At 52.8% G+C, this 26,758-nt stretch overlaps 2 protein-coding genes across 4 annotated transcripts in view; one reads left to right on the top strand and one right to left on the bottom strand.

The window, feature by feature from the left end:
- ARSG (arylsulfatase G) overlaps window positions 1-24,974 on the top strand; it is a 34,627-nt gene extending 9,653 nt beyond the window's left edge. The window contains exons 3-12 of the mRNA XM_040434871.1: window positions 16,000-16,187; window positions 16,307-16,354; window positions 16,809-16,923; window positions 17,007-17,141; window positions 17,612-17,787; window positions 17,858-17,938; window positions 18,181-18,289; window positions 23,635-23,755; window positions 24,147-24,237; window positions 24,642-24,974. Of these exons, the coding sequence (XP_040290805.1) occupies window positions 16,000-16,187; window positions 16,307-16,354; window positions 16,809-16,923; window positions 17,007-17,141; window positions 17,612-17,787; window positions 17,858-17,938; window positions 18,181-18,289; window positions 23,635-23,755; window positions 24,147-24,237; window positions 24,642-24,943 (1,366 nt within the window). The 3' untranslated portion in view covers window positions 24,944-24,974. The remainder of the gene's footprint in view (window positions 1-15,999; window positions 16,188-16,306; window positions 16,355-16,808; window positions 16,924-17,006; window positions 17,142-17,611; window positions 17,788-17,857; window positions 17,939-18,180; window positions 18,290-23,634; window positions 23,756-24,146; window positions 24,238-24,641) is intronic.
- Window positions 24,975-25,027: 53 nt separating this feature from the next.
- Window positions 25,028-26,758, bottom strand: part of WIPI1 (WD repeat domain, phosphoinositide interacting 1) — a 68,810-nt gene continuing 67,079 nt past the window's right edge. For all 3 annotated transcript variants that reach the window (XM_040434872.1, XM_040434873.1, XM_040434874.1), the window contains exons 11-13: window positions 26,543-26,655; window positions 26,370-26,470; window positions 25,028-25,164 (exon numbers count right to left, since the gene is read on the bottom strand). In XM_040434872.1, coding sequence (XP_040290806.1) covers window positions 25,126-25,164; window positions 26,370-26,470; window positions 26,543-26,655 — 253 coding nt within the window. In that variant the 3' untranslated portion in view covers window positions 25,028-25,125. The remainder of the gene's footprint in view (window positions 25,165-26,369; window positions 26,471-26,542; window positions 26,656-26,758) is intronic.

Genomic DNA, 26,758 nt, shown 5'->3' with positions numbered 1-26,758 from the left:
GGCTGGAGGAGAGCAAGGGCAGGATTATATTAGTGGCAGGAGGAGAGCAGGGGCAGCATTGTATCAGTGGCAGGAGTAGAGCAGGGGCAGGATTATATTAGTGGCAGGAGGAGAGCAGGGGCAGGATTATATTAGTGGCAGGAGTAGAGCAGGGGCAGGATTATATTAGTGGCAGGAGTAGAGCAGGGGCAGGATTATATTAGTGGCAGGAGGAGAGCAGTGGCAGCATTGTATCAGTGGCTGGAGGAGAGCAGGGGCAGGATTATATCAAGGGCTGGAGGAGAGCAAGGGCAGGATTATATTAGTGGCAGGAGGAGAGCAGTGGCAGCATTGTATCAGTGGCTGGAGGAGAGCAGGGGCAGGAGTAGAGCAGGGGCAGGATTATATTAGTGGCAGGAGTAGAGCAGGATTATATTAGCGGTAGGAGGAGAGCAGTGGCAGCAGTAGAGCAGGGGAAGGATTATATTAGTGGTAGGAGGAGAACAGTGGCAGCAGTAGAGCAGGGGAAGGATTATATTAGTGGCAGAAGGAGAGCAGTGGCAGGAGTAGAGCAGGGGCAGGATTATATTAGCGGTAGGAGGAGAGCAGGGGCAGGATTATATTAGTGGCAGGAGGAGAGCAGTGGCAGGAGTAGAGCAGGGGCAGGATTATATTAGTGGCAGGAGGAGAGCAGGGGCAGCATTGTATCAGTGGCAGGAGTAGAGCAGGGGCAGGATTATATTAGTGGCAGGAGTAGAGCAGGGGCAGGATTATATTAGTGGCAGGAGTAGAGCAGGGGCAGGATTATATTAGTGGCAGGAGTAGAGCAGGGGCAGGATTATATTAGTGGCAGGAGTAGAGCAGGGGCAGGATTATATTAGTGGCAGGATTATATTAGTGGCAGGAGGAGAGCAGGGGCAGCATTGTATCAGTGGCAGGAGGAGAGCAGGGGCAGCATTGTATCAGTGGAAGGAGGAGTGCAGGGGCAGCATTGTATCAGTGGCAGGAGGAAAGCAGGGGCAGCATTGTATCAGTGGCAGGAGGAGAGCAGGGGCAGCATTGTATCAGTGGAAGGAGGAGTGCAGGGGCAGCATTGTATCAGTGGCAGGAGGAGTGCAGGGGCAGCATTGTATCAGTGGTTGGATGAGTGCAGGGGCAGCAGTATATCAGTGGCAGGAGGAGAGCAGGGGCAGCAGTATATCAGTGGCAGGAGGAGAGCAGGGGCAGCAGTATATCAGTGGCAGGAGGAGAGCAGGGGCAGCAGTATATCAGTGGCAGGAGGAGAGCAGGGGCAGCATTATATCAGTGGCAGGAGGAGAGCAGGGGCAGCATTGTATCAGTGGCAGGAGGAGAGCAGGGGCAGCATTGTATCAGTGGCAGGAGGAGAGCAGGGGCAGCATTATATCAGTGGCAGGAGGAGAGCAGGGGCAGCATTGTATCAGTGGCAGGAGGAGAGCAGGGGCAGCATTGTATCAGTGGCAGGAGGAGAGCAGGGGCAGCATTGTATCAGTGGCAGGAGGAGAGCAGGGGCAGCATTGTATCAGTGGCAGGAGGAGAGCAGGAGCAGCATTGTATCAGTAGTTGGATCAGTGCAGGGGCAGCAGTATATCAATGGCAGGAGGAGAGCAGGGGCAGCATTATATCAGTGGCAGGAGGAGAGCAGGGGTAGCATTGTATCAGTGGCAGGAGGAGAGCAGGGGCTGCATTGTATCAGTGGCAGGAGGAGAGCAGGGGCAGCATTGTATCAGTGGCAGGAGGAGAGCAGGAGCAGCATTATATCAGTGGCAGGAGGAGTGCAGGGGCAGCATTGTATCAGTGGTTGGATGAGTGCAGGGGCAGCAGTATATCAATGACAGGAGGAGAGCAGGGGCAGCATTGTATCAGTGGCAGGAGGAGAGCAGGGGCAGCATTGTATCAGTGGCAGGAGGAGAGCAGGGGCAGCATTGTATCAGTGGCAGGAGGAGAGCAGGGGCAGCATTGTATCAGTGGCAGGAGGAGAGCAGGGGCAGCATTGTATCAGTGGCAGGAGGAGAGCAGGAGCAGCATTATATCAGTGGCAGGAGGAGTGCAGGGGCAGCATTGTATCAGTGGTTGGATGAGTGCAGGGGCAGCAGTATATCAGTGGCAGGAGGAGAGCAGGGGCAGCAGTATATCAGTGGCAGGAGGAGAGCAGGGGCAGCAGTATATCAGTGGCAGGAGGAGAGCAGGGGCAGCAGTATATTAGTGGCAGGAGGAGAGCAGGGGCAGCATTATATCAGTGGCAGGAGGAGAGCAGGGGCAGCATTGTATCAGTGGCAGGAGGAGAGCAGGGGCAGCATTATATCAGTGGCAGGAGGAGAGCAGGGGCAGCATTGTATCAGTGGCAGGAGGAGAGCAGGGGCAGCATTGTATCAGTGGCAGGAGGAGAGCAGGAGCAGCATTGTATCAGTAGTTGGATGAGTGCAGGGGCAGCAGTATATCAATGGCAGGAGGAGAGCAGGGGCAGCATTATATCAGTGGCAGGAGGAGAGCAGGGGTAGCATTGTATCAGTGGCAGGAGGAGAGCAGGGGCTGCATTGTATCAGTGGCAGGAGGAGAGCAGGGGCAGCATTGTATCAGTGGCAGGAGGAGAGCAGGAGCAGCATTATATCAGTGGCAGGAGGAGTGCAGGGGCAGCATTGTATCAGTGGTTGGATGAGTGCAGGGGCAGCAGTATATCAATGGCAGGAGGAGAGCAGGGGCAGCATTGTATCAGTGGCAGGAGGAGAGCAGGGGCAGCATTGTATCAGTGGCAGGAGGAGAGCAGGGGCAGCATTGTATCAGTGGCAGGAGGAGAGCAGGGGCAGCATTGTATCAGTGGCAGGAGGAGAGAAGGGGCAGCATTGTATCAGTGGCAGGAGGAGAGCAGGGGCAGCATTGTATCAGTGGCTGAATGAGTGCTGGGGCAGCATTGTATCAGTGGCTGGATGAGTGCAGGGGCAGCATTGTATCAGTGGAAGGAGGAGTGCAGGGGCAGCATTGTATCAGTGGAAGGAGGAGTGCAGGGGCAGCATTGTATCAGTGGCAGGAGGAGAGCAGGGGCAGCATTGTATCAGTGGCAGGAGGAGAGCAGGAGCAGCATTGTATCAGTGGTTGGATGAGTGCAGGGGCAGCATTGTATCAGTGGTTGGATGAGTGCAGGGGCAGCAGTATATCAATGGCAGGAGGAGAGCAGGGGCAGCATTGTATCAGTGGCAGGAGGAGAGCAGGGGCAGCATTGTATCAGTGGCAGGAGGAGAGCAGGGGCAGCATTGTATCAGTGGCAGGAGGAGAGCAGGGGCAGCATTGTATCAATGGCAGGAGGAGAGCAGGGGCAGCATTGTATCAGTGGCAGGAGGAGAGCAGGGGCAGCATTGTATCAGTTGCAGGAGGAGAGCAGGGGCAGCATTGTATCAATGGCAGGAGGAGAGCAGGGGCAGCATTGTATCAGTTGCAGGAGGAGAGCAGGGGCAGGATTATATTAGTGGCAGGAGTAGAGCAGGGGCAGGAGTAGAGCAGGGGCAGGATTATATTAGTGGCAGGAGTAGAGCAGGGGCAGGATTATATTAGTGGCAGGAGTAGAGCAGGGGCAGGATTATATTAGTGGCAGGAGTAGAGCAGGGGCAGGATTATATTAGTGGCAGGAGTAGAGCAGGGGCAGGATTATATTAGTGACAGGAGGAGAGCAGTGGCAGCATTGTATCAGTGGCTGGAGGAGAGCAGGGGCAGGATTATATCAATGGCTGGAGGAGAGCAAGGGCAGGATTATATTAGTGGCAGGAGGAGAGCAGGGGCAGCATTGTATCAGTGGCAGGAGTAGAGCAGGGGCAGGATTATATTAGTGGCAGGAGGAGAGCAGGGGCAGGATTATATTAGTGGCAGGAGTAGAGCAGGGGCAGGATTATATTAGTGGCAGGAGTAGAGCAGGGGCAGGATTATATTAGTGGCAGGAGGAGAGCAGTGGCAGCATTGTATCAGTGGCTGGAGGAGAGCAGGGGCAGGATTATATCAAGGGCTGGAGGAGAGCAAGGGCAGGATTATATTAGTGGCAGGAGGAGAGCAGTGGCAGCATTGTATCAGTGGCTGGAGGAGAGCAGGGGCAGGAGTAGAGCAGGGGCAGGATTATATTAGTGGCAGGAGTAGAGCAGGATTATATTAGCGGTAGGAGGAGAGCAGTGGCAGCAGTAGAGCAGGGGAAGGATTATATTAGTGGTAGGAGGAGAACAGTGGCAGCAGTAGAGCAGGGGAAGGATTATATTAGTGGCAGAAGGAGAGCAGTGGCAGGAGTAGAGCAGGGGCAGGATTATATTAGCGGTAGGAGGAGAGCAGGGGCAGGATTATATTAGTGGCAGGAGGAGAGCAGTGGCAGGAGTAGAGCAGGGGCAGGATTATATTAGTGGCAGGAGGAGAGCAGGGGCAGCATTGTATCAGTGGCAGGAGTAGAGCAGGGGCAGGATTATATTAGTGGCAGGAGTAGAGCAGGGGCAGGATTATATTAGTGGCAGGAGTAGAGCAGGGGCAGGATTATATTAGTGGCAGGAGTAGAGCAGGGGCAGGATTATATTAGTGGCAGGATTATATTAGTGGCAGGAGGAGAGCAGGGGCAGCATTGTATCAGTGGCAGGAGGAGAGCAGGGGCAGCATTGTATCAGTGGAAGGAGGAGTGCAGGGGCAGCATTGTATCAGTGGCAGGAGGAAAGCAGGGGCAGCATTGTATCAGTGGCAGGAGGAGAGCAGGGGCAGCATTGTATCAGTGGAAGGAGGAGTGCAGGGGCAGCATTGTATCAGTGGCAGGAGGAAAGCAGGGGCAGCATTGTATCAGTGGCAGGAGGAGAGCAGGGGCAGCATTGTATCAGTTGCAGGAGGAGAGCAGGAGCAGCATTATATCAGTGGCAGGAGGAGTGCAGGGGCAGCATTGTATCAGTGGTTGGATGAGTGCAGGGGCAGCAGTATATCAGTGGCAGGAGGAGAGCAGGGGCAGCAGTATATCAGTGGCAGGAGGAGAGCAGGGGCAGCAGTATATCAGTGGCAGGAGGAGAGCAGGGGCAGCAGTATATCAGTGGCAGGAGGAGAGCAGGGGCAGCATTATATCAGTGGCAGGAGGAGAGCAGGGGCAGCATTGTATCAGTGGCAGGAGGAGAGCAGGGGCAGCATTGTATCAGTGGCAGGAGGAGAGCAGAAGCAGCATTATATCAGTGGCAGGAGGAGAGCAGGGGCAGCATTGTATCAGTGGCAGGAGGAGAGCAGGGGCAGCATTGTATCAGTGGCAGGAGGAGAGCAGGGGCAGCATTGTATCAGTGGCAGGAGGAGAGCAGGGGCAGCATTGTATCAGTGGCAGGAGGAGAGCAGGAGCAGCATTGTATCAGTAGTTGGATCAGTGCAGGGGCAGCAGTATATCAATGGCAGGAGGAGAGCAGGGGCAGCATTATATCAGTGGCAGGAGGAGAGCAGGGGTAGCATTGTATCAGTGGCAGGAGGAGAGCAGGGGCTGCATTGTATCAGTGGCAGGAGGAGAGCAGGGGCAGCATTGTATCAGTGGCAGGAGGAGAGCAGGAGCAGCATTATATCAGTGGCAGGAGGAGTGCAGGGGCAGCATTGTATCAGTGGTTGGATGAGTGCAGGGGCAGCAGTATATCAATGACAGGAGGAGAGCAGGGGCAGCATTGTATCAGTGGCAGGAGGAGAGCAGGGGCAGCATTGTATCAGTGGCAGGAGGAGAGCAGGGGCAGCATTGTATCAGTGGCAGGAGGAGAGCAGGGGCAGCATTGTATCAGTGGCAGGAGGAGAGCAGGGGCAGCATTGTATCAGTGGCAGGAGGAGAGCAGGGGCAGCATTATATCAGTGGCAGGAGGAGTGCAGGGGCAGCATTGTATCAGTGGTTGGATGAGTGCAGGGGCAGCAGTATATCAGTGGCAGGAGGAGAGCAGGGGCAGCAGTATATCAGTGGCAGGAGGAGAGCAGGGGCAGCAGTATATCAGTGGCAGGAGGAGAGCAGGGGCAGCAGTATATTAGTGGCAGGAGGAGAGCAGGGGCAGCATTATATCAGTGGCAGGAGGAGAGCAGGGGCAGCATTGTATCAGTGGCAGGAGGAGAGCAGGGGCAGCATTATATCAGTGGCAGGAGGAGAGCAGGGGCAGCATTGTATCAGTGGCAGGAGGAGAGCAGGGGCAGCATTGTATCAGTGGCAGGAGGAGAGCAGGAGCAGCATTGTATCAGTAGTTGGATGAGTGCAGGGGCAGCAGTATATCAATGGCAGGAGGAGAGCAGGGGCAGCATTATATCAGTGGCAGGAGGAGAGCAGGGGTAGCATTGTATCAGTGGCAGGAGGAGAGCAGGGGCTGCATTGTATCAGTGGCAGGAGGAGAGCAGGGGCAGCATTGTATCAGTGGCAGGAGGAGAGCAGGAGCAGCATTATATCAGTGGCAGGAGGAGTGCAGGGGCAGCATTGTATCAGTGGTTGGATGAGTGCAGGGGCAGCAGTATATCAATGGCAGGAGGAGAGCAGGGGCAGCATTGTATCAGTGGCAGGAGGAGAGCAGGGGCAGCATTGTATCAGTGGCAGGAGGAGAGCAGGGGCAGCATTGTATCAGTGGCAGGAGGAGAGCAGGGGCAGCATTGTATCAGTGGCAGGAGGAGAGCAGGGGCAGCATTGTATCAGTGGCAGGAGGAGAGCAGGGGCAGCATTGTATCAGTGGCTGAATGAGTGCTGGGGCAGCATTGTATCAGTGGCTGGATGAGTGCAGGGGCAGCATTGTATCAGTGGAAGGAGGAGTGCAGGGGCAGCATTGTATCAGTGGAAGGAGGAGTGCAGGGGCAGCATTGTATCAGTGGCAGGAGGAGAGCAGGGGCAGCATTGTATCAGTGGCAGGAGGAGAGCAGGAGCAGCATTGTATCAGTGGTTGGATGAGTGCAGGGGCAGCATTGTATCAGTGGTTGGATGAGTGCAGGGGCAGCAGTATATCAATGGCAGGAGGAGAGCAGGGGCAGCATTGTATCAGTGGCAGGAGGAGAGCAGGGGCAGCATTGTATCAGTGGCAGGAGGAGAGCAGGGGCAGCATTGTATCAGTGGCAGGAGGAGAGCAGGGGCAGCATTGTATCAATGGCAGGAGGAGAGCAGGGGCAGCATTGTATCAGTGGCAGGAGGAGAGCAGGGGCAGCATTGTATCAGTTGCAGGAGGAGAGCAGGGGCAGCATTGTATCAATGGCAGGAGGAGAGCAGGGGCAGCATTGTATCAGTTGCAGGAGGAGAGCAGGGGCAGCATTGTATCAGTGGCAGGAGGAGAGCAGGGGCAGCATTGTATCAATGGCAGGAGGAGAGCAGGGGCAGCATTGTATCAGTTGCAGGAGTGGAGCAGGGGCAGGATTATGGATTATATCAGTGGTAGGAGGAGAGCAGGGGCAGGATTATGGATTATATCAGTGGCAGGAGGAGAGCAGGGACAGGATTATATCAGTGGTAGGAGGAGCGAAGGGGCAGGATTATATTAGCGGTAGGAGGAGAGCAGGGGCATGATTATATTAGCGGTAGGAGGAGAGCAGTGGCAGCAGTATATCAGTGGCAGAAGGAGAGCAGGGGCAGCATTGTCAGTGGCAGGAGGAGAGCAGGGGCTGCATTATATCAGTGGCCTGAGGTGAGCATGGTCAGGATTATATCATTGTCAGAAGGAGAGCAGTGGCAGGATTATATCAGTTGCAGGAGGAGAGCAAGGGCAGCATTGTATCAGTGTCAGGAGGTGAGCATGGGCAGGATTATATCAGTGGCCTGAGGTGAGCAGGGGCAGGATTATATCAGTGTCAGGAGGTGAGCATGGTCAGGATTATATCAGTGATAGTAGGACTGCAGGGGCAGGATTATATCAGTGGCCTGAGGTGAGCATGGGCAGGATTATATCATTGGCAGGAGGAGAGCAGGGGTAGGATTATATCAGTGACAGGAGGAGAGCAGTGGCAACAGTATATCAGTGGCAGGAGTAGAGCAGGGGCAGGAGTAGAGCAGGGTCAGGATTATATTAGTGGCAGGAGTAGAGCAGAGGCAGGATTATATTAGCGGTAGGAGGAGAGCAGTGGCAGCAGTAGAGCAGGGGCAGGAGTAGAGAAGGGGCAGGATTATATTAGTGGCAGGAGTAGAGCAGGGGCAGGATTATATTAGGGGCAGGAGGAGAGCAGTGGCAGGAGTAGAGCAGGGGCAGGATTATATTAGCGGTAGGAGGAGAGCAGGGGCAGGAGTAGAGCAGGGGCAGGATTATATTAGCGGTAGGAGGAGAGCAGTGGCAGCAGTAGAGCAGGATTATATTAGCGGTAGGAGGAGAGCAGTGGCAGCAGTATATCAGTGGCAGGAGTAGAGCAGGGGCAGGATTATATTAGTGGCAGGAGGAGAGCAGGGGCAGGATTATATTAGTGGCAGGAGTAGAGCAGGGGCAGGATTATATTAGCGGTAGGAGGAGAGCAGTGGCAGGAGTAGAGCAGGGGCAGGATTATATTAGTGGCAGGAGGAGAGCAGGATTATATTAGCGGTAGGAGGAGAGCAGTGGCAGGAGTAGAGCAGGGGCAGGATTATATAAGCGGTAGGAGGAGAGCAGGGGCAGGATTATATTAGTGGCAGGAGGAGAGCAGTGGCAGCAGTATATCAGTGGCAGGAGTAGAGCAGGGGCAGGATTATATTAGTGGCAGGAGGAGAGCAGGGGCAGCATTGTATCAGTGGCAGGAGTAGAGCAGGGGCAGGATTATATTAGTGGCAGGAGTAGAGCAGGGGCAGGATTATATTAGTGGCAGGAGTAGAGCAGGGGCAGGATTATATTAGTGGCAGGAGGAGAGCAGGGGCAGGATTATATTAGTGGCAGGAGTAGAGCAGGGGCAGGATTTTATTAGCGGTAGGAGGAGAGCAGTGGCAGGAGTAGAGCAGGGGCAGGATTATATTAGTGGCAGGAGGAGAGCAGGATTATATTAGCGGTAGGAGGAGAGCAGGGGCAGGATTATATTAGTGGCAGGAGGAGAGCAGTGGCAGCAGTATATCAGTGGCAGGAGTAGAGCAGGGGCAGGATTATATTAGTGGCAGGAGGAGAGCAGGGGCAGCATTGTATCAGTGGCAGGAGTAGAGCAGGGGCAGGATTATATTAGTGGCAGGAGTAGAGCAGGGGCAGGATTATATTAGTGGCAGGAGTAGAGCAGGGGCAGGATTTTATCAGTGACAGGAGGAGGGCAGGATTATATCAATGGCTGGAGGAGAGCAAGGGCATGATTATATTAGTGGCAGAAGTAGAGCAGTGGCAGGAGTAGAGCAGGGGCAGGATTATATTAGCGGTAGGAGGAGAGCAGGGGCAGGATTATATTAGTGGCAGGAGGAGAGCAGGGGCAGGATTATATTAGTGGCAGGAGGAGAGCAGGGGCAGGATTATATTAGTGGCAGGAGTAGAGCAGGGGCAGGATTATATTAGTGGCAGGAGGAGAGCAGGGGCAGCATTGTATCAGTGGCTGGAGGAGAGCAGGGGCAGCATTGTATCAGTGGCAGGAGTAGAGCAGGGGCAGGATTATATTAGTGGCAGGAGTAGAGCAGGGGCAGGATTATATTAGTGGCAGGAGGAGAGCAGGGGCAGTATTGTATCAGTGGCAGGAGTAGAGCAGTGGCAGGAGTAGAGCAGGGGCAGGATTATATTAGTGGCAGGAGTAGAGCAGGGGCAGGATTATATTAGTGGCAGGAGTAGAGCAGGGGCAGGATTATATTAGTGGCAGGAGTAGAGCAGGGGCAGGATTATATTAGTGGCAGGAGTAGAGCAGGGGCAGGATTATATTAGTGACAGGAGGAGAGCAGTGGCAGCATTGTATCAGTGGCTGGAGGAGAGCAGGGGCAGGATTATATCAATGGCTGGAGGAGAGCAAGGGCAGGATTATATTAGTGGCAGGAGGAGAGCAGGGGCAGCATTGTATCAGTGGCAGGAGTAGAGGAGGGGCAGGATTATATTAGTGGCAGGAGGAGAGCAGGGGCAGGATTATATTAGTGGCAGGAGTAGAGCAGGGGCAGGATTATATTAGTGGCTGGAGGAGAGCAGGGGCAGGATTATATCAAGGGCTGGAGGAGAGCAAGGGCAGGATTATATTAGTGGCAGGAGGAGAGCAGTGGCAGCATTGTATCAGTGGCTGGAGGAGAGCAGGGGCAGGATTATATTAGTGGCAGGAGGAGAGCAGGATTATATTAGCGGTAGGAGGAGAGCAGTGGCAGCAGTAGAGCAGGGGAAGGATTATATTAGCGGTAGGAGGAGAGCAGTGGCAGCAGTAGAGCAGGGGAAGGATTATATTAGTGGCAGAAGGAGAGCAGTGGCAGGAGTAGAGCAGGGGCAGGATTATATTAGCGGTAGGAGGAGAGCAGGGGCAGGATTATATTAGTGGCAGGAGGAGAGCAGTGGCAGGAGTAGAGCAGGGGCAGGATTATATTAGTGGCAGGAGGAGAGCAGGGGCAGCATTGTATCAGTGGCAGGAGTAGAGCAGGGGCAGGATTATATTAGTGGCAGGAGTAGAGCAGGGGCAGGATTATATTAGTGGCAGGAGTAGAGCAGGGGCAGGATTATATTAGTGGCAGGAGTAGAGCAGGGGCAGGAGTAGAGCAGGGGCAGGATTATATTAGTGGCAGGATTATATTAGTGGCAGGAGGAGAGCAGGGGCAGCATTGTATCAGTGGCTGGAGGAGAGCAGGGGCAGCATTGTATCAGTGGCAGGAGTAGAGCAGGGGCAGGATTATATTAGTGGCAGGGTTATATTAGTGGCAGGAGGAGAGCAGGGGCAGCATTGTATCAGTGGCAGGAGTAGAGCAGGGGCAGGATTATATTAGTGGCAGGAGTAGAGCAGGGGCAGGATTATATTAGTGGCAGGAGTAGAGCAGGGGCAGGATTATATTAGTGGCAGGAGTAGAGCAGGGGCAGGATTATATTAGTGACAGGAGGAGAGCAGTGGCAGCATTGTATCAGTGGCTGGTGGAGAGCAGGGGCAGGATTATATCAATGGCTGGAGGAGAGCAAGGGCAGGATTATATTAGTGGCAGGAGGAGAGCAGGGGCAGCATTGTATCAGTGGCAGGAGTAGAGCAGGGGCAGGATTATATTAGTGGCAGGAGGAGAGCAGGGGCAGGATTATATTAGTGGCAGGAGGAGAGCAGGGGCAGGATTATATTAGTGGCAGGAGTAGAGCAGGGGCAGGATTATATTAGTGGCAGGAGGAGAGCAGGGGCAGGATTATATTAGTGGCAGGAGGAGAGCAGTGGCAGCATTGTATCAGTGGCTGGAGGAGAGCAGGGGCAGGATTATATCAATGGCTGGAGGATAGCAGGGGCAGGATTATATTAGTGGCAGGAGGAGAGCAGTGGCAGCATTGTATCAGTGGCTGGAGGAGAGCAGGGGCAGCATTGTATCAGTGGCAGGAGTAGAGCAGGGGCATGATTATATCAGTGGCAGGAGTAGAGCAGGGGCAGGATTATATTAGTGGCAGGAGGAGAGCAGGGGCAGGATTATATTAGTGGCAGGAGGAGAGCAGGGGCAGGATTATATTAGTGGCAGGAGTAGAGCAGGGGCAGGATTATATTAGTGGCAGGAGTAGAGCAGGGGCAGGATTATATTAGTGGCAGGAGTAGAGCAGGGGCAGGATTATATTAGTGGCAGGAGGAGAGCAGGGGCAGGATTATATTAGTGGCAGGAGTAGAGCAGGGGCAGGATTATATTAGCGGTAGGAGGAGAGCAGTGGCAGGAGTAGAGCAGGGGCAGGATTATATTAGTGGCAGGAGGAGAGCAGGATTATATTAGCGGTAGGAGGAGAGCAGTGGCAGGAGTAGAGCAGGGGCAGGATTATATTAGCGGTAGGAGGAGAGCAGGATTATATTAGTGGCAGGAGGAGAGCAGTGGCAGCAGTATATCAGTGGCAGGAGTAGAGCAGGGGCAGGATTATATTAGTGGCAGGAGGAGAGCAGGGGCAGCATTGTATCAGTGGCAGGAGTAGAGCAGGGGCAGGATTATATTAGTGGCAGGAGTAGAGCAGGGGCAGGATTATATTAGTGGCAGGAGTAGAGCAGGGGCAGGATTTTATCAGTGACAGGAGGAGGGCAGGATTATATCAATGGCTGGAGGAGAGCAAGGGCATGATTATATTAGTGGCAGAAGGAGAGCAGTGGCAGGAGTAGAGCAGGGGCAGGATTATATTAGCGGTAGGAGGAGAGCAGGGGCAGGATTATATTAGTGGCAGGAGGAGAGCAGTGGCAGCAGTATATCAGTGGCAGGAGTAGAGCAGGGGCAGGATTATATTAGTGGCAGGAGGAGAGCAGGGGCAGGATTATATTAGTGGCAGGAGTAGAGCAGGGGCAGGATTATATTAGTGGCAGGAGGAGAGCAGGGGCAGGATTATATTAGTGGCAGGAGTAGAGCAGGGGCAGGATTATATTAGTGGCAGGAGGAGAGCAGGGGCAGCATTGTATCAGTGGCTGGAGGAGAGCAGGGGCAGCATTGTATCAGTGGCAGGAGTAGAGCAGGGGCAGGATTATATTAGTGGCAGGAGTAGAGCAGTGGCAGGAGGAGAGCAGGGGCAGTATTGTATCAGTGGCAGGAGTAGAGCAGTGGCAGGAGTAGAGCAGGGGCAGGATTATATTAGTGGCAGGAGTAGAGCAGGGGCAGGATTATATTAGTGGCAGGAGTAGAGCAGGGGCAGGATTATATTAGTGGCAGGAGTAGAGCAGGGGCAGGATTATATTAGTGACAGGAGGAGAGCAGTGGCAGCATTGTATCAGTGGCTGGAGGAGAGCAGGGGCAGGATTATATCAATGGCTGGAGGAGAGCAAGGGCAGGATTATATTAGTGGCAGGAGGAGAGCAGGGGCAGCATTGTATCAGTGGCAGGAGTAGAGCAGGGGCAGGATTATATTAGTGGCAGGAGGAGAGCAGGGGCAGGATTATATTAGTGGCAGGAGTAGAGCAGGGGCAGGATTATATTAGTGGCAGGAGTAGAGCAGGGGCAGGATTATATTAGTGGCAGGAGGAGAGCAGTGGCAGCATTGTATCAGTGGCTGGAGGAGAGCAGGGGCAGGATTATATCAAGGGCTGGAGGAGAGCAAGGGCAGGATTATATTAGTGGCAGGAGGAGAGCAGTGGCAGCATTGTATCAGTGGCTGGAGGAGAGCAGGGGCAGGAGTAGAGCAGGGGCAGGATTATATTAGTGGCAGGAGGAGAGCAGGATTATATTAGCGGTAGGAGGAGAGCAGTGGCAGCAGTAGAGCAGGGGAAGGATTATATTAGTGGTAGGAGGAAAGCAGTGGCAGCAGTAGAGCAGGGGAAGGATTATATTAGTGGCAGAAGGAGAGCAGTGGCAGGAGTAGAGCAGGGGCAGGATTATATTAGTGGCAGGAGGAGAGCAGGGGCAGCATTGTATCAGTGGCAGGAGTAGAGCAGGGGCAGGATTATATTAGTGGCAGGAGTAGAGCAGGGGCAGGATTATATTAGCGGTAGGAGGAGAGCAGGGGCAGGATTATATTAGTGGCAGGAGGAGAGCAGTGGCAGGAGTAGAGCAGGGGCAGGATTATATTAGTGGCAGGAGGAGAGCAGGGGCAGCATTGTATCAGTGGCAGGAGTAGAGCAGGGGCAGGATTATATTAGTGGCAGGAGTAGAGCAGGGGCAGGATTATATTAGTGGCAGGAGTAGAGCAGGGGCAGGATTTTATCAGTGACAGGAGGAGAGCAGGGGCAGGATTATATTAGTGGCAGAAGGAGAGCAGTGGCAGGAGTAGAGCAGGGGCAGGATTATATTAGTGGCAGGAGGAGAGCAGTGGCAGCAGTATATCAGTGGCAGGAGGAGAGCAGGGGCAGGATTATATTAGTGGCAGGAGTAGAGCAGGGGCAGGATTATATTAGTGGCAGGAGTAGAGCAGGGGCAGGATTATATTAGTGGCAGGATTATATTAGTGGCAGGAGGAGAGCAGGGGCAGCATTGTATCAGTGGCTGGAGGAGAGCAGGGGCAGCATTGTATCAGTGGCAGGAATAGAGCAGGGGCAGGATTATATTAGTGGCAGGATTATATTAGTGGCAGGAGGAGAGCAGGGGCAGCATTGTATCAGTGGCAGGAGTAGAGCAGGGGCAGGATTATATTAGTGGCAAGAGGAGAGCAGGGGCAGGATTATATTAGTGGCAGGAGGAGAGCAGGGGCAGGATTATATTAGTGGCAGGAGTAGAGCAGGGGCAGGATTATATTAGTGGCAGGAGGAGAGCAGGGGCAGGATTATATTAGTGGCAGGAGGAGAGCAGTGGCAGCATTGTATCAGTGGCTGGAGGAGAGCAGGGGCAGGATTATATCAATGGCTGGAGGATAGCAGGGGCAGGATTATATTAGTGGCAGGAGGAGAGCAGTGGCAGCATTGTATCAGTGGCTGGAGTAGAGCAGGGGCAGCATTGTATCAGTGGCAGGAGTAGAGCAGGGGCAGGATTATATCAGTGGCAGGAGTAGAGCAGGGGCAGGATTATATTAGTGGCAGGAGGAGAGCAGGGGCAGGATTATATTAGTGGCAGGAGGAGAGCAGGGGCAGGATTATATTAGTGGCAGGAGTAGAGCAGGGGCAGGATTATATTAGTGGCAGGAGTAGAGCAGGGGCAGGATTATATTAGTGGCAGGAGTAGAGCAGGGGCAGGATTATATTAGTGGCAGGAGGAGAGCAGGGGCAGGATTATATTAGTGGCAGGAGTAGAGCAGGGGCAGGATTATATTAGCGGTAGGAGGAGAGCAGTGGCAGGAGTAGAGCAGGGGCAGGATTATATTAGTGGCAGGAGGAGAGCAGGATTATATTAGCGGTAGGAGGAGAGCAGTGGCAGGAGTAGAGCAGGGGCAGGATTATATTAGCGGTAGGAGGAGAGCAGGGGCAGGATTATATTAGTGGCAGGAGGAGAGCAGTGGCATCAGTATATCAGTGGCAGGAGTAGAGCAGGGGCTGGATTATATTAGTGGCAGGAGGAGAGCAGGGGCAGCATTGTATCAGTGGCAGGAGTAGAGCAGGGGCAGGATTATATTAGTGGCAGGAGTAGAGCAGGGGCAGGATTATATTAGTGGCAGGAGTAGAGCAGGGGCAGGATTATATTAGTGGCAGGAGGAGAGCAGGGGCAGGATTATATTAGTGGCAGGAGTAGAGCAGGGGCAGGATTATATTAGTGGCAGGAGTAGAGCAGGGGCAGGATTATATTAGTGGCAGGAGTAGAGCAGGGGCAGGATTATATTAGTGGCAGGAGGAGAGCAGGGGCAGGATTATATTAGTGGCAGGAGGAGAGCAGGGGCAGGATTATATTAGTGGCAGGAGTAGAGCAGGGGCAGGATTATATTAGTGGCAGGAGGAGAGCAGGGGCAGGATTATATTAGTGGCGGGAGGAGAGCAGGGGCAGGATTATATTAGTGGCAGGAGGAGAGCAGGGGCAGTATTATATTAGTGGCAGGAGGAGAGCAGGGGCAGGATTATATTAGTGGCAGGAGGAGAGCAGGGGCAGGATTATATTAGTGGCGGGAGGAGAGCAGGGGCAGGATTATATTAGTGGCGGGAGGAGAGCAGGGGCAGGATTATATTAGTGGCGGGAGGAGAGCAGGGGCAGCATTATATTAGTGGCAGGAATAGAGCAGGGGCAGGATTATATTAGTGGCGGGAGGAGAGCAGGGGCAGGATTATATTAGTGGCGGGAGGAGAGCAGGGGCAGGATTATATTAGTGGCGGGAGGAGAGCAGGGGCAGCATTATATTAGTGGCAGGAATAGAGCAGGGGCAGGATTATATTAGTGGCGGGAGGAGAGCAGGGGCAGCATTGTATCAGTGGCTGGAGGAAAGGCATGTTTAGAGTTGTTGTTTTTTTCATATCAGGATATTATTTTCTGGCTAATGATGTGCGGCTTCCAGCTGACACTGAGAACTCTCCCTGTTCCTGTGCTAGAGGCAACCACATCTGAGTTTCCTTGCACGCTTATTACATGCTTGTAAGTGAACGTTGCCCGGCTCCCCTCAGTCACAGGCCCCTTCTTGTGTCTTGTAGACTTGTCGATTTTCATTCTGCGGCCTCCACTTGTTCTCCGTCTCGAGCTTCGATACTTACCGGAAGACTTGGAATCCGTAATGGGGTCACACACAACTTTGCAACCACTTCAGTGGGGGGCCTTCCTATCAATGAGACGACACTGGCGGAGGCTTTAAAAGAATGCGGCTACATGACTGGTCTTATAGGTGCCTCTCCTCTCTAATATAACTTTGTGGTGAAGACTGCTAGCCCCAGCAACCTCCTCTATCTGCTTCCATCTTTTGGCCACATTACCTACTCTGACTGATCACTTTTGTTTTTGCAGGAAAATGGCACCTGGGTCACTATGGAAATTTTCATCCCAGTCGGCGCGGTGAGTGTAACCAGCTGGGAATATCCAAGTCATGTCTCAAGGCTTAGTTAAAGAGCTGAACATTGACTTCTAGGATAGCTGCCTTACATCTGGTGGCATCAGAGGCGCATGTATGGCCTATAAGTCTCCTCACGCTGATTAAGGCGCTCTCTCCCTAGGGCGAGATAGTACCCCCCTAACCCTGACAGGCCTCTCACCCAGTACTCTCTGCTCTGCACTGATGAGGGGCAATCACCCCGAAACAGCTGTCTGCAGATGAGGTGCTGGATTATTTAATATCCAAGTCATGTCTCAAGGCTTAGTTAAAGAGCTGAACATTGACTTCTAGGATAGCTGCCTTACATCTGGTGGCGTCAGAGGCAGAGCTTGTTAAGAGCTGATTTGCATCCCTTTCCTACCAGCTGGGAAGTACTCCATGGGAGAGGAGTCGCCTTATTCCTCTCTCACTTTTCAGGTTTCGAATACTACTATGGCATTCCATACAGTAATGACATGGGCTGTACCGACGGCCCAGGATACAACCGCCCTCAATGTGCACCATGTCCGCAGGATCCCAGCACCCCCCACAGGTAATGGCAGCTTCAAAACCTAAGTTAAGTCACCCTTTTGTGTGACATCAGAGTTTTATGACCCTGTGTATTACTCTCTCTAGTCCAGCTGGAGGATGCTATACAAAGCTGGCACTCCCCCTGATGGAGAACACTGCCATCCTGGAGCAGCCAGTAAACCTAACCAGCTTATCAGCACGATATGCCCAGCAGGCAGTCACTTTTATCAAGAATGCCAGGTTAGTAAGGTGTTATTTCTTATGATCTCCCATCAATGCCCAGGACGGTGTTAGCGTGGCACAGTGAGAGGTGGAATGCGGGTGAATCTGTAAGACAATCAGTATGTGTTAGCAGGGTGGTCGCAGCACTGTGTGGTGACCGGACAAGACTCCAAGGTTTGTGCCCTCTTTGCAGTCAGGTGATGTTTGCTGTGTACACTAAATATCAGGTTGCTCCATCTCATCGTCCAAAGTACAAGACATGCTGGGTGTGTCTCCTCCCTGCTCCATGTGAGGGCAGCTCCTGGCTGGGTATAGGCATGCCCTCCTGGTTGTGTAATTCCTTCTGCCTCATCAGGCCCTTGGCAGCTCCTGACATCTGTCAGTGCCAAGACCTTTAGCTGAGTTACCTATCCTTCTGCTATCTCACCATAATGTGCAGTATTCAATATGGAGACCAGTGTGACATGCCGCTTGTGTCTGTGCTGAAGGTATCGGGGGGAGCCATTCTTCCTCTATGTGGCTCTGGCACACATGCATGTGCCCCTATCACCCGCCCATGAAAGCCCTGAACATGGACCCTATGAGGACAACCTGCAGGAGATGGACCGGATGGTAGGCGATATCACAGCCTGCACTGATAGTAACACCCTCATCTGGTTCACAGGTAGGTTCACGCCATAACACCGGCCTTTCACTGCTGCCGCTTGACTTCATGTCACATTCTGTTTCTGCAGGTGACAATGGACCTTGGGCTCAGAAGTGCCATCTTGCAGGAAGCGTGGGACCTTTTTTGGGAAAATGGCAGACAACGCAAGGTAATGATCCTTATTGTCCAGATCTGACCGAGCAACAGCTCCAGACCCTCAGAGATGAGTGATACCTGTAGCTCAGTGGTCTGAGCTACACGACAATATGTTCTGGGGGGAGATATCACGTGGAAGTGTATAGATATGGACTCCACCCTACAAGCCACGTGGCCACAATTGTATCCTCTGCTGAATCCAGTTGTCTGCATGTCCACACAGACTGAGAACACATCCATCTTGTCTCTATCCAGGTGGCAGCTCAGCAAAGCAAACAACATGGGAAGGTGGCCACCGGATGCCCACGGTGGTATATTGGCCTGGCCAGATTCCACCAAACAGCACAAGCTCTGCATTATTGAGGTAGGTGCCCACCAGACAGCTGATGTGCTTGGGTCTGGGCAGATTGGTCAGATGCAGTGGAGTGCTTCAGTGAATGCTTCCTACCATGGATTTGGTGTGACTGTCATCCTGACTGGATGGATATTCACACGTATACCACTGACACGTGTCCAGGACTTGATATGCCCGCTTCCTTGTCTCGTGTTGGATCTATGAAGCTCTCGTGTCTTTACTCTAAGGCCACATTCACACAGTGTTTGATCCATTGTTATCACCCGTAACTGGGACCCAAACCCAGGAGTGGAGGCTACAGAGATCAGGTATCATGGAAAGATTTCCACCTCTTCTGTGGTTTTGGCCTGGTGGAAACAAGCGGCCCAATGCCTTTATGGAGATTTCTCAGCACTTTTTTATCTTTACCCAAGTACCCTGAGTGCACAGAGATGTACTTGCTCTGAAGGAAGTCACCGACTGTTTAGTATCCCAAACACTCCAAGCTCCGCTGACGCCACATAACACGTAAGAAATATTACATAGCCTGCTTGTTGATGGGTTCCAGAAAGCCTCCAAAATGTTTGAACATTATACAGATTAAAAGGAAGGGAAATTGGCCGAAAAAAGTCATAAAGGGAGAGGTGCAGAGTCAGGCTGGGGGTGTATAGGTTCCATTAAAGCCCATGTCTTGTGCTATGGAGGATGAGAGTAAAATTGAAATGGTGTGACTGGCAGCTGACACTGTCAGGCTTCGTTCACATCACCGTTCAGGACGGAGAAGGAACATAACTAAGCCAAACGGAGCCTAAGGACCCCATAGACTATAATGGGGTCCGTTATGTTTCCGCTCAGAAGATGATTTTGGAGCGGAGACAAAAGTTGTGCATGCAGGACTTTTGTCTCCGGGAAGCAGGTCCCCACTTCCTCAGAATATATTATTAAAAAAAGGCATAGGGTCCGTGCTAGTGTCAGCAAGTCTCAGAGGTAACACAAATATAGTTTATTATCGGTGCTCTGCTCCGCAGCTCTCCTCCTCCACCGTCAACTGCTGCAGCTCCTGTGTCTGTAAACCCAAGCGGACGCCCCAGATGAAGCAGGAGCGAAACCCTGGTCAGGCATTGTTTTATATGTGATGTTGAACTCAAGACTACAATCTTGTAAGTAAAATAAAAAGTGTACCGTACTATGAACTTTTAAAACGGGTCTATGCTATGTCAGTACTTCTTTGAAGGTTGTGGCAAGATCGATCCTGAACAGCCCGTGGGTTTACAGACACAGACGCTGCAGCAGTTGAAGGTGGAGGAGGAGAGCTGCGGAGCAGAGCACCGATAATCAACTACACTGCTCAAAAAAATAAAGGGAACACAAAAATAACACATCCTAGATCAAAATTAATTAAATATTCTTCTGAAATACTTTGTTCTTTACATAGTTGAATGTGCTGACAACAAAATCACACAAAAATAAAAAAATGGAAATCACATTTTTCAACCCATGGAGGTCTGGATTTGGAGTCACCCTCAAAATTAAAGTGGAAAAACACACTACAGGCTGATCCAACTTTGATGTAATGTCCTTAAAACAAGTCAAAAGGAGGCTCAGTAGTGTGTGCGGCCTCCACGTGCCTGTATGACCTCCCTACAACGCCTGTGCATGCTCCTGATGAGGTGGCGGACGGTCTCCTGAGGGATCTCCTCCCAGACCTGGACTAAAGCATCTGCCAACTCCTGGACAGTCTGTGGTGCAACGTGACGTTGGTGGATAGAGCGAGACATGATGTCCCAGATGTGCTCAATTGGATTCAGGTCTGGGGAACGGGCGGGCCAGTCCATAGCATCAATGCCTTCGTCTTGCAGGAACTGCTGACACACTCCAGCCACATGAGGTCTTGCATTAGGAGGAACCCAGGGCCAACCGCACCAGCATATGGTCTCACAAGTGGTCTGAGGATCTCATCTCGGTACCTAATGGCAGTCAGGCTACCTCTGGTGAGCACATGGAGGGCTGTGCGGCCCTCCAAAGAAATGCCACCCCAAACCATTACTGACCCAATGCCAAACCGGTCATGCTGGAGGATGTTGCAGGCAGCAGAACGTTCTCCACGGCGTCTCCAGACTCTGTCACGTCTGTCACATGTGCTCAGTGTGAACCTGCTTTCATCTGTGAAGAGCACAGGGCGCCAGTGGCGAATTTGCCAATCTTGGTGTTCTCTGGCAAATGTCAAACGTCCTGCACGGTGTTGGGCTGTAAGCACAACCCCCACCTGTGGACGTCGGGCCCTCATATCACCCTCATGGAGTCTGTTTCTGACCGTTTGAGCAGACACATGCACATTTGTGGCCTGCTGGAGGTCATTTTGCAGGGCTTTGGCAGTGCTCCTCCTGTTCCTCCTTGCACAAAGGCGGAGGTAGCGGTCCTGCTGCTGGGTTGTTGCCCTCCTACGGCCTCCTCCACGTCTCCTGATGTACTGGCCTGTCTCCTGGTAGCGCCTCCATGCTCTGGATACTACGCTGACAGACACAGCAAACCTTCTTGCCACAGCTCGCATTGATGTACCATCCTGGATAAGCTGCACTACCTGAGCCACTTGTGTGGGTTGTAGACTCCATCTCATGCTACCACTAGAGTGAAAGCACCGCCAGCATTCAAAAGTGACCAAAACATCAGCCAGGAAGCATAGGAACTGAGAAGTGGTCTGTGGTCACCACCTGCAGAACCACTCCTTTATTGGGGGTTTCTTGCTAATTGCCTATAATTTCCACCTGTTGTCCTTCCCATTTGCACAACAGCATGTGAAATTGATTGTCACTCAGTGTTGCTTCCTAAGTGGACAGTTTGATTTCACAGAAGTGTGATTGACTTGGAGTTACATTGTGTTGTTTAAGTGTTCCCTTTATTTTTTTGAGCAGTGTAGATGGGTGGTTGGCTCTCACCTAGTGGCTATGCCGGGTGCTACTAACTCACAATTGGGTGCCCGGCCCCAAAATGAAATAATGTAATAGTTAAAAAAGGGGAGTGAGCACTCCCAACACTTGGACCATAAGAATATAGGGAAAATATTTATTATTAGTGGGATAGGATCTAGTAAACAATTCGCATACAGTCACACATAATTCATAAAATAAAAGTTAAGGGGGAGGAGCTTACCAATGGCTGAGTAAGACGTGCTCTGCATCGGCTCCTGACAGACTCCAGCTTTGCCGCTAATACAGGACACCCTTGACCCAGCTGAATACATGAAAGGTCGCAGGAGGAGACCCTCATCAACACCCGCCCCGATCCACCGCAAAACGGGAGCGATTTCCCGCTTCTTAGCCTCCTCCAGCCAGACAGACGCTGACCGGGAGGGAGACGATTCTCCTAAGATGGAGTCCAGACAGCGCAGAGCGGCATCCCCTGCGCGCCACAAGGAACCAGACCCACCCTCACCGCAGCAGCTGAGAGGTACACCTACCGGCTCAACGGCATCCTACGCTGCAGCAGCTAGCTCCGGCTCGTCAGCAGCCTCGTCTCCCTCGTTTGCAGGGTTGACCTCAGCAGCTTGGATGGTGGCCTTTGCTCCAGCAGAGTAAATGTTATTGTTACTGACCTGTGATCAGTGATTTATTACCCGTCTCACCACCATAACATGCTGAGTGATTAACCCTTTCATGGCCGCTCTTCCCTGAACATACCAATACTCTTTTTGTGTGGTTGTCCCCCACACACATTGGTGTATTGTCAGTCTAATGTGTGTGTGGGGCGCTCCCGATCCTTTAGCCGCCATCAGAAGTGTCTGGCAGCAGATTTCTTTGCCCTCCCCATAGAATACACACACACGTAAAGTCGGGATGAATGTGTTTGGGGAAGCGGGGAGGAAGATGGGAAAGATAGCTGTTCGGCCAACATGGTGGCTATACACATTCCTGTACGTGGCTCTGGAACCGAGGAGGGGCCCTGCTGTATGTGGATCTGGAACCGAGAAGGGACCCTGCTGTATGTGACTCAGGAGCTGAGGTGGGGGCCCTGTATGTGGCTCAGGAGCCGAGGTGGGGGCCCTGTATGTGGCTCTGGAGCCGAGGTGGGGACCCTGCTGTATATGGCTCTGGGGCTGAGGCGAGCGACCTTTGTATTGGGCTCCCACCGGCCGAGGTGGGGGCCCTGCTGTATGTGGCTCTGGAGCTGAGGCGAGCGACCTGTTGTATGTGGCTCCCACCGGTCGAGGTGGGGGCCCTGCTGTATGTGGCTCCCACCGGCCGAGGTGGGGGCCCTGCTGTATGTGGCTCTGGAGCCAAGGTGGGGGCTCTGCTGTATATGGCTCTAGAGCTGTGGTAGGGTCCTAGTTGTATGTGGCTCTAGAGCCAAGGTGGGGGCCCTGCTGTATATGGCTCTGGAGCCTAGGTGGGGGCCCTGCTGTATATGGCTCTGGAGCTGAGGCGAGCGACCTGTTGTATGTGGCTCCCACCGGCCGAGGTGGGGCCCTGCTGTATGTGGCTCTGGAGCCAAGGTGGGGGCTCTGCGGTATATGGCTCTGGAGCCTAAGTGGGGGCCCTGCTGTATATGGCTCTGGAGCTGAGGCGAGCGACCTGTTGTATGTGGCTCCCACCGGCCGAGGTGGGGCCCTGCTGTATGTGGCTCTGGAGCCAAGGTGGGGGCTCTGCGGTATATGGCTCTAGAGCTGGGTAGGGTCCTAGTTGTATGTGCCTCTGGAGCCAAGGTGGGGGCCCTGCTGTATATGGCTCTGGAGCCAAGGTGGGGGCCCTGCTGTATATGGCTCTTGAGCCTAGGTGGGGGCCCTGCTGTATATGGCTCTGGAGCCGAGGTGGGGGCCCTGCTGTATATGGCTCAGAAGCTGAGGCGAGCGACCTGTTGTATGTGGCTCCCACCGGCCGAGGTGGGGCCCTGCTGTATGTGGCTCTGGAGCCAAGGTGGGAGCTCTGCTGTATATGGCTCTAGAGCTGTGGTAGGGTCCCTGTTGTATGTGGCTCTGGAGCCAAGGTGGGGGCCCTTCTGTATATGGATCTGGAGCCAAGGTGGGGGCCCTGCTGTATATGGATCTGGAGCCAAGGTGGGGGCCCTGCTGTATATGGCTCTGGAGCCAAGGTGGGGGTCCTGCTGTAAATGGCTCTGGGGCCGAGGTGGGGGTCCTGTTGTATGTGGCTTTGGAGCCGAGGCAGGGGCCCTGTTGCATTCTGTTACGGACACACTATTACATTGCCCAGCACTTCACAATGTTATCTAAGATCTGCGTAGCCGCCTGCTCTGTGACTTGGGCAGCTTGATGCTACGGTCCAGTCGGCAGAGTCAGGCAGCAGAAGGTCACAGGTCGATGATGATGGAGAACGTGGCTGGGTGTGATGTTTGATGCATTTCATTCACTTCTATTCCCTTAGTACTCTGGACATTTTCCCCACTTTGGTGGCATTGGCACATGGCACGCTACCTGCCAATCGGAGGTTTGATGGAAAAGACGTGTCTGAGATCCTGCGTGGAGGCCCACAGGATGCACAGAGGGTAAGTGGTGGCACGTGGGCTGCTGACCTCAGAAATCCTTCCTAGCAGAAGTGGATAGATCTGCTTATATCCTGCCAGCGAGAGTTTCCCGTGTCCGACAGAAAATACTTTAAAGAGGGTGTCTGTTCCGGATGATGTCCATGTTCTGCTGCTTGTCGGTACCAGCCGTCACTTCTTGGCTCTGGCCTCGGGTGTCAGCCGCCGGCATGTTGCCTGCAGATCACTCTACCCTGTAGTGACAAATGAAGTGTAAGCTCTGCAGGCACGTAGTCTGCCCCTGTCCGCTCACACATTATCTGCCCCCTTCAGTCTCACATTGGCGAGGGCGACCATGCTTTCTCCGTCCGGTCAAATCATCATACTAGAAACTGAATCTCATTTCCCTCTTCAGATCATGTATCACCCCAACAGCGGAGCCGGCGGAAGATTAGGGGACATAGAGGCCATGAGATGGGGGCACTACAAGGCCTTCTACACCACAGGTAATGGGGGCACGGAAAGACGCGGCACACCTGATCGGGAGGGGGGGGGTTGCCATCTGTATTACAGGAGTGAGGACACAATGACCACCCTTCCATATGCCCCCTCCCATGCTTCTGACCACCCTCCAATATGCCCCCTCTTGTACTCCTGACCATCCTCTCTTATGCCCCCTCCCGTGCTTCTGACCACCCCTCCCATAAGCCTATCTCTTGCTCCTGACCACCCTCTAATAAGCCCCTCCTATGCTCCTGACCACCCTCCCATATGCCCTCTCCTGTGCTCCTGACCACCCTCCCATATGCCCTCTCCTGTGCTCCTGACCACCCTCCCATATTGTTTCCGGCTTTGTAATGCCTTGGATGCAGCTTTTCATCTTCTTCACTTTCTGGTTACTTTTTGGCAGGTGGCGCTTTGGCTTGTGATGGAAGCATCGGACGCCCTCAGTTCCATGACCCCCCTCTGCTGTTCAACCTTAATTATGACCCCCAGGAGGGGGCACCGTTACCCCCGGGAAGCAAGGAGTACGAGTGGCTGCTTCCTCTCCTTTCCCAGGCAATGGTGGATCTTCATGACGATGTCCGCACCGACAATGTTTCTACAGCTGACTACTCCCAGCATCCATCAGCCGCCCCCTGCTGTAACCCGGAGCTCGCTGCTTGCCGCTGTGCGGAGCCAGGTGGGGGGGGCATTGTCCGTCTTCATTAACCGTTTTGTACTCAGCAGACATTTAGTATTTGAAGAGTTTAATTATCATACATAATAAATGATGTTAAAATACAGAATCCACTGATGAAAGGTGGCGGCGGTGACCTTTCCCACACCCTGTCACCTCGCCCATCCTTCGTTCGCACTCCAGTGCGTGCGCTCTTCGACTTTTTGGCAGCTAGTCACGGCAAATCTCTCTGACCTCCACGGCACAAATTTATCTACCAAAATCAAAACAGAAGCGCCTTATTCTCCAGTGTGCACTGCGTCATCAATAAAGCTGTCCGCATCCAAACACTGGCGTGATCTAGTGGGAATGGGGGGGTAGGTAAAGATCTGTGAGACAACGTTACCCCCCAACACTGTAGTAATCCAGCATATTAACGTATTATAAGGGATTATCCCCCCCCAGCACTGAAATAATCCAACATATCAACGTAATATAAGGGGTTATCCCCGCAACACTGAAATAATCCAACATATCAACGTAATATAAGGGATTATCCCCCCAGCACTGAAATAATCCAACATATCAACGTAATATAAGGGATTATCTCCCCCCCAGGCACTGAAATAATCCAACATATCAATGGAATGTAAGGGATTATACCCCCCACAATGTAATAATCCAACATATCAATGTAATATAAGGGATTATCCCCCCCCCCCCCATGACATTATATGGATAATACACGTCACCTCGTACTCTGGTGTAATATAAGGGATTATTCCCCCCCCCCCCCCCGTGACATTATATGGATAATACACGTCACCTCGTACTCTGGTATAATATAAGGGATTATCCCCCCCTGTGACATTATATTGATAATACACGTCACCTGGTACCCTGGTGTAATATAAGGGATTATTTCCCCCAACTGTGACATTATATGGATAATACACGTCACCTCGTACACTCGTGTAATATAGGGGATTATTCCCCCCCATTGATAATTCGAGTCTCAGGACACTGGTTTTACAATATAAGGTATAATGTCCGCCCTGAAACATTATATAGATATTACAGCGCACTGGTAATAACCCGCCCACTACAACAAGGGCGTGACCACTTTGTAAAGATGACGTCCTGTGATTTCCGCTTGTCCATAGGACACTTAGGAGTTCCAAACAGCCCCAGGATGCCACTACTGCCCAGACTAGGGGAAGCAGCAGCTGATCCGAAGCTAGAAACCTTGGCCGTCTGGGCATGCTGATAGGTGTAGTTCTACTCAATCTAACACGCCAAATAATCCCACGTTCATCGGGGTCCCCAGCTTTGTCACAATGATGATATCCACAAGGCATGGCTCCGATACGTAACCCTTGAGCTGCTCCTCCAATAAACCATCCAGACATCACTGCTAGGCACTGGAATGGTGGGTCACTGGCCCTTCCCGCCCCCAGTTCAAGGACCCCGAATGCTCACAGGAGGAAACTCTTTCTCATCATCTAGCTGCACTGGACCCACAGCAAACTCGTGTTCTGGAAGCAGCTCGCCACGAAGGGCGCCTCCATCCTCCGAGTATCCTGAGAAACAAAACAGTAATGTCAGAGCCAGTCAGTGAAACACTGCTGGACATCATTGGCCGCAGGTCTCACCTGCAACAGTGGATGTGGAGGGGACACCGCTCGCTCTGGCCACAGTGGCTGCGTAAGATACCGGCGCCGGAGTCTCCACATCACCAGATTCTGGCTTCTCCAAACTGAGGAGGCTGCAAAGAGATGACATGCCCAGGGGAAGAAGCTTACCAGTCCATCAAGAAAAGTTCCAGGGGAGTAGCATCCTAGATATGATAGCTTTTGGAGGAAAAGCTT

The sequence above is a fragment of the Bufo bufo genome, chromosome 6 (genome assembly GCF_905171765.1).
Source record: "Bufo bufo chromosome 6, aBufBuf1.1, whole genome shotgun sequence".
Lineage (NCBI taxonomy): Eukaryota > Metazoa > Chordata > Amphibia > Anura > Bufonidae > Bufo > Bufo bufo.
The sequence above is the reverse complement of the archived record's forward strand: the minus strand, read 5'-3'. Positions and strand labels throughout refer to the sequence as shown.